General features: G+C 30.8%; 1 protein-coding gene across 1 annotated transcript; it reads right to left on the reverse strand.

Moving 5' to 3' along the window:
* Window positions 1-3,802: 3,802 nt before the first annotated feature.
* Window positions 3,803-8,808, reverse strand: LOC116769682 (uncharacterized). Its single transcript, XM_032660843.2, has 6 exons — window positions 8,648-8,808; window positions 6,977-7,134; window positions 5,299-5,433; window positions 4,846-5,053; window positions 4,351-4,495; window positions 3,803-4,161 (listed from the first exon to the last, which is right to left on the reverse strand). Exons 1-6 carry the CDS (start codon window positions 8,733-8,735, stop codon window positions 4,002-4,004), a joined length of 894 nt encoding a protein of 297 aa, XP_032516734.2. The 5' UTR covers window positions 8,736-8,808; the 3' UTR covers window positions 3,803-4,001.
* Between the last annotated feature and the right edge of the window lie 1,266 nt (window positions 8,809-10,074).

Genomic DNA, 10,074 nt, shown 5'->3' on the forward strand with positions numbered 1-10,074 from the left:
TAACATTGTGATCTATGCATGTAGCCATGCTAAGACCTGGGCGGAAAAAGACTGAAAGGGACTTGATAAAAAATTGTCGTTAAGAAACAGGTTCAAGTGTTCATAAACTAGTTTTTCTAAAACATTTTAAAAAATAGTAAAAAAACAAGTCGAGACTCTCCGAAATTTAAGGCTTTGCCTTTTAAAGGGAATGTTATAAGCGTCTTCCCAAGTTTCAGAAAGCAATATGTCGATAGTCAAAAGTCGACGATCGTAATCTTTACTCCATGAACTTAATCCAGTTTATCTCAGTTTATCCTGCAAATCACAGGCAAATATAATATGTGGATGTTAAATTTACAAACTTTGAATTGCATAACCTTGCATATTGTACTCGTATATATGATAAGGAGATACCTAAATAAGATACCAAAATCCATTTGGCGATAATATCTGTACAACGGCAACTGGCTGTTAAATAATAATAAGTTTCTGGACGAATATTCCATTTAACTCCAAACGGTCAGAGCAGAAAAGCGACACTGAGCTAATAAAAAGCGTCGCGTCTTGAAAACGGTTATGTGTGAATAATTATTATTTGAGAAAGAGTACATGTGTTCTATTTGTAACAGATGTTAGTAAAATTCGTGTAAAAAATGAGGTAAAACACATAACAAAATTCGTGATTGCAATATATAGGTATATCAGGTATAGTGGCATCGGTAGAAGAGTAACTTTCGGTTTCAACCAACTCAGTTCCAGTTTTTTTTTTAACAATAATAATAGTAAGCTATTTTAACAAAATTTAATTTATAACACAAAATACAGTCATATTTTTGAAAAACATTTTACTTACTTAAGTTGTTAAGAAGGATGGCACATACTTTCTAATTTCATTTGCTATTCTATCGAGCTGGACTAAAAGAGTATTTAAAATTTAAAAGAATAAGGAAAAAGATATTTTTTTGAATGCTCACTAAGTGTTTAAGTTTTATAAAAACAGAATATTCATGAACTGCCACCACCTCCCACCCACTGCTTAGATTGATTTTTTGTATCTGGTGTGTAAAAATGAATCCTCGTTTTATCCTTACAATCATCAAACGAAGCAAAAACTCATCTAGATTTCTTTCAAATAATCGCAAATTAGACAGGGAAAGTGTCATTCTTTCACTTATGGTCAATTGTTAAGAAATGTTGCACCCATCTTACAGAAGATTTTTCATATGGAAATGTTCATGCATAATTATGAAAACTCGTTCATATAAAATGTGTACGAGGATGGTTATGTCTCTCAACTTAATAAGGTCTCAAATCCTACTCAAACCTGCTTAAATAAAAAAAATACAAGGTTTATTATTTTTTTAATAATGGTATACACGTATCTTAGAGATTTCAATATTATTATTTTTTAAATATATTCCTCTTTTTCAATAATATTTGTGTTGCATTACTCATTATTAAATTTTCAAAATAACTGTAATGTAACATTATTGACTAGTATATCACTTGCTTAAATGTCAGGAAATTTTACACAAGTTTGACTCCACAACCACCAAAACAATTACAGATTTTTATTTGCAATCATAATAACAAAAAAATAAATTTTTAACTGAATATATTTTTTGAGTCGTCATACGGACGTGAGGCTCTAATAAAGTCTAAGGCTACTACATATGACTTGGCAATTACTTAGACTTCTTTTTTTAAATGATGCATCTCATAATGTCCAAATTTTGATATTTTTCTGGTACGTAAAAACGGAATAAATTCAATCTAAGACTGTAAAGTTATTCCGGGAGAAGGTCTAGTCTCACATTATTGCCTACTAGTACCACTAATAAAAATCGAAGCATGTATATAACCAAATAAACCAAAACCAAAGCTGTTTACCAAAATAAAATAACAAATGAATGGAGTCGAGAATTAGGGAAAGACATAGTTTATATGGCTATTGTTATTAACATCTGTGTGAATGAAGTAAAAGTGCCCATATAAATTATGAAAATGGGAAAACGGTTAAGCTGGTACAAGCGTGGAAGCCTTTGCTAGGGGATGGATGGAAGTGGCTGACTTTATTCTTCAATAAATCGTTGTAAGAAAAAGCGATCCCTGATGAAGTTTGTAGCAACACTATGGTGCCCATATATAACCAAGAGTGATACACAGGGCTGCAATAATTATAGGAGATTAAAGCTCATGTCACACTATGAAAGTATGGGACCAGGTCCTAGGAAGATGACTGAAAATTGAAAGTATCACAAAACCATTTCGTGTCTAGTAGAGATGCGAATTTTGAAATGGATGTGCGGTTTGACAAAAATGAATAGGTTAAAGAATGAATACGTAATAGAAAATTCTAAAGTAACACCAATCAGGTAATAAAAGAAGGGAAGAAGACTTGCCTGGTACAGTTTACTTATCAAGAGGGATGAAAGCCATATTATAAAAAAACTATGAGAATGTATATGAAAGATCATGTGAGGAGGGAACCGACAAAACAAATGTGAATGAACTGTGTATGTAAAGGAATAATGGAACACTCCTCGAAACATAAGGTTGATAAGTTACACGACAATATGATCACTGATCAGTAGGGTTGATTTTAAATATAAATTAATTTCAAGTTCAAAAAAAGTAAGTATTTTAAAAACATAGAAAATCCGATATCAGTATACCGTTGCCTGAGTCTGTAATAAATTTTCAAATACATTATCAGTAAGACTACTCATATATTTAAGTGTATATACATTTCTTGTTACTTATAATTTTAGTCTCTGGTAATAACCCAACAATTTTTATGGTGAAAAAGTATTAACCTTTTTTAAGGAGTCCTAATCCTTTCCCGTACGGTCTAAAATTTTCCATAGAACTTACGCGGTTAACTCCCTGCGACTTTTGCTACGTGTTCCGCTAGTCATTTCATACGTGACCTTTGACGTTATTTGTGATCTATGATTTATTTTATAAAAATGACTAAAGAATTATGAACAAAATAACCTATGTATTTTCTGTATTTGACGAGCTAGACAGTAATTGTGTGATTTATTTTCTTTTCGTTGAAATTGATAAATAGATTAAGGTGAATCAGTCGTCAATTTAAATCTAACATCTAAACTTGTGAAATGATTGGAATTTTTATATTCTAAAGTTGAGCTTATGATGAACTTAAATGTAATGGTGAAAAGTGAGTTAAGAGACAGAATTAAAAATACTTTGAAAGATTGCAGTAGTTTTCATCGTGCCTAAGAGATTACTGCTGTTATTAGGGTTTTGTGGCGACCAAGCAAGTGCAGTTTGGACGTCTAAACGCAGCATAAGATTTTATAAGATAACGATTTTGCATCAGAGCGTGCCGTGTGCAAATCAAACCAAATGTCTACGTCTAGTCATTAGCAATAGTTTAGTTAACTAAAGTTCCTGAAAGTGCGGCTTTCGAATTGCCTCCCGCGATCTGTAGTGATGTGCTCGGGACACCCAAACCGAGCGATCGAACCTGCAGTAAGGGCAGCAGCGCAGGTCTCTGCGGTGATGTCCTTTTGCCATTTGTATGCAGTCTTTTCTGGCCCCTGGCCAAACAAAGCTTTCTCTGACCAACCAAACACTTGTTTGGTCGCCACAGTTTACATATCTTCTGTGCATTCTATAAAGGTCCACAATAATTCAAATACATCTTAGGCACTAGCGGTTAGAAAACCTTTGTCCAGTTTTCGATATATGAAATAACATAACTAATTTTATAAATTGTCTAAAAACTACAATGAAATATTTCTCGCATTATGAAAAATATTTCTGGCAATACAAAAAATTAGGTATAAAAAAATTTGAGTGTTAAATTATTTTATTATAAAAAAAATAATATATACAATGTAGTATGACAAAATATCTTAAAAAATATAAACAATAGCTTTGAAAGTAGTGTGTGATGGTTTTACAATGGAATAACTTAAAAATAATAACAGTCCTATTATACTTTGTCATTGAGGTAAATTTATAGTTTCGAAATCGTAGTAGCTTAGAAGTCATTTGCTATTAAGTACTGGAATTAAGCTGCCTAAGGAATCTGCGTAATAATCTGGTTGTAATGTTTTGTGGTTCAACATTTCTTCCTTTGTTTTATTTGTTAGAACTAAAAGGGTTTTAAATCCCGTAGCACGACCTAGACCCACGTCCTGTTCAATCCTGCAACAAAGAGATTAAAGTTTGAAATGGAAAAATAAGATTATTTTCAAAAATTATAACTTATCTCACTTAGGGCCTAAGGTTCAAGCTTATAAATATTTAAGATTTCTTTGAATTCGACAATCGATTCAGATTTTTTCGTTTGGTTGAAGATGTTTTAAATGTGCGATTTTGATTTCAAAAACTTACATATCTCCAATGAATAGCACACGACTAGGATCGGTTACGCCAGCCCGTTGCATTGCAAGCTGACCAAGCATTTTCCCCGGCTTTCCAAGTAAAACAGGCTCTCGTTTAGATTCCTCACTTACTATATCAGCAAATGCACCGACGCCTAAAATATTTATAAAGCAATTCCGTTATTGTAGGAAATTTATTTTATACGCAACATTATAAAAAAAACTCTCACAATATTTTATACGCCTAAAATAAACTTTAAATCTAAAATAAATATGAAAAAAATATATTTATATTTCGCATCGATGATATATAATTTTTTATCTCAATTTTTTTTTTCATATAAATATTTCTTATTTACAGATATTCATTGCATTGCAGATATCAATAAGAACCTCTTCATCATTCAACTTAATTTCACTCCATATTCATATGTGCATATTAAATGCTGGTATCAAAGATATTAACAACCATATAAGCTATGACATAGAATCCATTTTACTTTACCCAGAGCCAAAGATCCCGGTACCAAAGGTACGTATTTATCAGTTGCACCGTTAATATAGTGCACTTCAGGTCGTTGAAGATACGTCAGAGCTCTATACATCTTTGGCAGATTAATTTTAAAGTCACTGTCGAATACGACAGCACCTATTTCTTCATCATCGGATAAATATTGGATGTAATCAGTGTAGTAGTATGTACCGACATCTGGCTGCAAGACAGTTCAAATTAATAATTGATTTTATAGTAACTATTCGAATCACCTTAACATATTATATATAGCTCTTTGACTTTATTATTAGTTCGGATCTAAAAGTTGTTTATTATATTATTTTATTGCACATTCTTAACGATATGAAAATAGAAAACTTAAGTTATGCATTGTAAATATTACTACAAAATTTTTATTTGTCGCAATATCTCTTTATATAAGATATGAATTTAAAGTTTATTCACCCCTTGTTCGCATTTGAACCCGTATGACGTCAACACGGCTATGGTCTCAGGGCACGTAACGCAATATACAGATTTTTCCATTTTGATAGACTTCAGATATTCCGCTATAGCTATTGATGGAACCGTGAGATTTTCCTGTAAACGTTAATCTATTTTAAACACAAACGAATATTGAATTAATTTTAGCTAACACAATTTAAATCAGTATTAAAAAGAATGTTACAACAAAGTTACGGATTGCTTCAAACATCCCATTTCTCAAATAAAAACCAATTAAACAGTATAATTTATTTATGTTTCATTAATTTTCTTAAGACGGTTCGTAATAATTTATTACAATATTGAATATGACTTGTAATATCGAACTGTATACTTTAGCTGAAAAAGTACTAAAAACACAATAGCAAACAGAATATTATGTGTTTCGTCAACAATGTAACAATATATCTGATATATTCCTTCCAACGGAGAACTCATGTGATCAAATTGCCAATCAGTTCCACAAAGAGGCAAATAATATTAATATTTCTTATATAACATTGTTCTTTCTTTTGATAACAAATCTTCAAAGCTTTACGTTTTGAACAATCAATAAAATCTAAGCCTATTTGGGGGAGGATAAATAAGATGACATATTCATTGACAATTTCGTTAAATCAAAGTATAATATAATGGTAATTTGACAAGAGTACCCTTTGAAAGGATATTATTAATATGTTAATAAAAATAATTCAGATATAAAGAAAGATTTTTTAGGAAAAACTTGAAGTTTTTTGCTTTTTACTAAAATCAATTTAGCTATTATAACATTGGTAGAGCGAGATTGTTAATGTCATCTTATTTTGAATTCATTCTAATGGGTTTTCTGTCTAAATAACAAAACGTGAAAGATATATATCGGCGCTAGCAGCTTCAATGACGGATGCTACATGAAAATAACTCAAGGCTGTCATCAATTATTATAACAACTTATTGGTCGTCGTTACTATTGTTAAAAGTAAAACGAAATCAAAGAGAATAGAACTATGTTTGAATTCTGGTATAAATATGACGTCTGGGCGCACGACAACGGACTGCAGAGTTCAGCGAGTGCGGATCATAAAGAATGTGATTATGAAGAACGAGAAATACAAGAACATTTAGAAGAATTGAAGTTTCATTTTAAAATATCTGGAACGTATTGAAACAAGTGACATTAGCGACGTCAGCGAGGCTGGCGTCCTCTATTTAAAATAATGAATTCGTAATAAATCTTACATATATGATTTCACTGGATATGGAATTGAACTTTTTTTTCTGTGGATATAAAGCATAAAATTAGGTAACATTGTGATTTCAAATACTGAAAATCATAATAAAGTTGGCGAATGTTATTTAGCATATCAAAATTTTCACAACGACGTTTTGAATATTTTATGTCAGATATTTTTTCAGCCTAGTGATGATTTCTAATGTTTTTTTAATGAAAAATATGACAAATACTAACAAGATGAAAATAGCTACACGAAAATATTATTTAACAACTGTTTTTTTCAGTCTCACTGGTCAATAACAGGGTATTAATCATAAATTAGCTTATTAAGGCACTATTATATTAGTTCCTGAAAGAAATCAAACCTTTAACCACTATAGAAGCACATCTATCTTCATTCAATCTCAATATATTCAGAGAACTTACAAAACCGTTTTGAATGCCAGCAGCCTGGAACATGGACTCATAGTTTTCTTTGGTCCGTAAACTGTTATTTGATACGAAGTGCACAGTCTTGCCGTGTCTTTTCATGAGATCAAAAAAGCTTCCGACCCCCGGCAACGGAGTTTTAGTCCACAGGACTCCTGTAATAAATATCTTATTTCATTGCTTATAAGAACACAATTCTTTTAACGATTATACTCAAATGCTACCAATTTTTTTAAGAGCCTTCATGTTGTAAATTATGATAATGGGATGATAACTCTGATCTCTTGTAGTAGATCAATAGCAAGTCATATATATGTAGTAAAAAAAGCGTCTTCTTGGTATTCCATACAATGAATATTGATTTCCTCTTCATTCTGAAACAGTTTCTTGGCGAGCGGAATGATGCGTCATAACATATAAAGAAAGACTATTCAAAAAACAAAAAATGTGCCAAAATTTAATACTAAATACATTGATGCGTTGATAGCAGGCGACATAGCAGTATTTACTATTTACAAAGGTTCCTAAAAGTTAATAATAATAATAAATCTCATTAAAATTTTAAATACAGTCATAAATTTTTTCACACAATTACGAATAGGGAAATATTTGCATTAAAAATATCATAGGAATGATAGGAAAATGTTGAGCCTTTCGAAATTTTATAACATTGCAATATCCCGCTGTGACTAAGTTAACGATGGCGTAATTCTCCTCGTTCATTCCCCATATGAGTTTCAAACTGCTTATCGCTTGATACAGTTTCAAACTTTTATTATGTGTCATCCGATGCAATTACATGAGATAACGTGTCAGTGCAGTTTCATTTACCTACATTTTTATATAACACATTTAGTTAGTGTGTATATTCAGACGACTTTATTTTAAATTGTTTTATTTAATTCTTGTATAAATAATGATATCTAAGTCTTTCGCGAATATTCATTTACATAAAACTTATATTTTTCAGATTATACTACGCGTATTTCATTATTTTATAAAACTACATACACCCGACGTTTCGGTTACTTTTAATTTCTTGAACTTATTTCATTTTAAGTTCTTGTGTAAATATCCTCCGTTTTCTTAGACTACATTTGAATTTTTATGACGTTTGCAATCTAATCACATGATTTATAGGAAAGAATCTTGGGAAATATTGAAGGACTTCTATTAAAAACTCACTATTTATAGTTTAAACAAATCGTTTTTTAAAATAAGTTTTTTTCATCATACATTAATTTGTTGTTGTTTTTTTAAACAATAGTAATACAATTACAATCAAGGAAAAATCCTCAGTTGCTATGGAATAGTTATAAAATTTAAATACAAATGAATAAAATAATATTTATCCTCCTCATTAATTTGCACTGGAACACAAATACACTATATAATGCTTACTTAAAATTAAAGATTTTATAGCCAAATATATTGCCGATAACGCATAAGGTACATTCCTTCATAACTGCCTATATTAAAACATGTAGTTCAGGGTCATCTAATCTAATCTTAGTTTTGTAGAAAATATAACGAAATAAACTATGCTTACTAAGCTTATGTAATACGACATCAAAATGATAAAATAAAAACAAAAGTATTTTAAATGTAAGGCGATGTGCAGTCTATTTCTAACCAACGATATTGATTTATAAATGTGATGTCACTCACCGTCGCAGTCTGAGAACACGTGGTCGAACGAATCCAGAAACTCCTTTATTCTATCCGAAGATAGATCCATTAAATTAATTGGTGCCATCAGTATCACTATTACGAAAACGCGTGTGTTCTTGAACTAGTGAGCATGTGGACTGCGCTCGAGTCGCGTCAAACGTAAACAGATTTTATATCGAGATTCTATTTTTAATTCAAAACAAACCTAAACACGCAGCTTTAAAGTTTATTTTCTTTTGCTTGGCTTGTACGTCCAATGTTGTAGGAACTAGGGGTTCCCATTACGCTCCGACTTGTTTGAGTGTCATGATAAAGTAATGCCGTCAGGCTGCAGCCGTCATACTAATTAGTAGTAGGTCAGGAAATAAAAATGTTATGACGCTGTTAAAACTTCACGAGGTCGCTACAAATCGATATTCTATATTCATTGTTGACTGAATTATGCTATAATTCGTTTAGTATATAGAAAAGCTTTTAGTTATCACTCTTATGCTGTGACTCAATGCCAAACAAATACATTGTAACCCATACATCACACAGTTAGAAAGCTACCCGGAAACAGCTGTTTTGATCTATCCACACAGACTTCCGTGACATGGAGCATTTGCGATGTAAAAGTTCTAATTAACGTTAATATTTGAAACAAATACGTTGTCCTATTTTTTTACGAGTGATTGATTTATAAAATAGCTTTTTACAAGAGAGAATTTTGTTATAACTGAAGTATGACTGTTAAATATTCATTGGGTTTCATTTACAATTTAATTATATTAAAATTATGCGGATAATATAATCAATAAAAAAATCTTTCACCACGATAAACTTGCTTTTTAAAAAAATAAGATATTTTTTATTAAATATAACATTAGGTATATTTAACTGGAGTAATGTTAGGATAAATATTCAACTTATGATTATTAATACATTTTTGTTTTCTTTAGCTTCGTATCCGGATCGATTCACGTATACACCAAATCGAAATGTGCAGGAAAAAAAATATATTTTATAAATTAAGCTTAAGAGACTTAAGTCTTAGAACAGCAATTTACAAAGCTAGCCATCCTTCTATACTTTTTCTTTTGTAATATTAGTGAAATATCGACTATCACAATAATAGTATAGAGTTACGCTAGAAATAATTACAGAGTGATCGTAGAACCGGGACAAAACGCTTAAAGGTTAGACGTATTTTGTTTCGCTTTAACAACAATTCATTTTTTTTTATTTCTCTCATTAGGTCACTGTAATAATTTAGTATCTATATTTATCTTCGCATGACCACTTAAAGTAATAAATTAAAATTTCACTCACTGTATAAATAATAAAATATTACTCCAGGTTCTGAAATAAAAACTTATATTCGCAGAACGATTTTATACATTTCTTGCTTACACCAGTGAGTTTTAGCTTTTGGCAAGTCGGCA

Source organism: Danaus plexippus, chromosome 14 (assembly GCF_018135715.1).
Source record: "Danaus plexippus chromosome 14, MEX_DaPlex, whole genome shotgun sequence".
Taxonomy (NCBI): Eukaryota; Metazoa; Arthropoda; class Insecta; order Lepidoptera; family Nymphalidae; genus Danaus; species Danaus plexippus.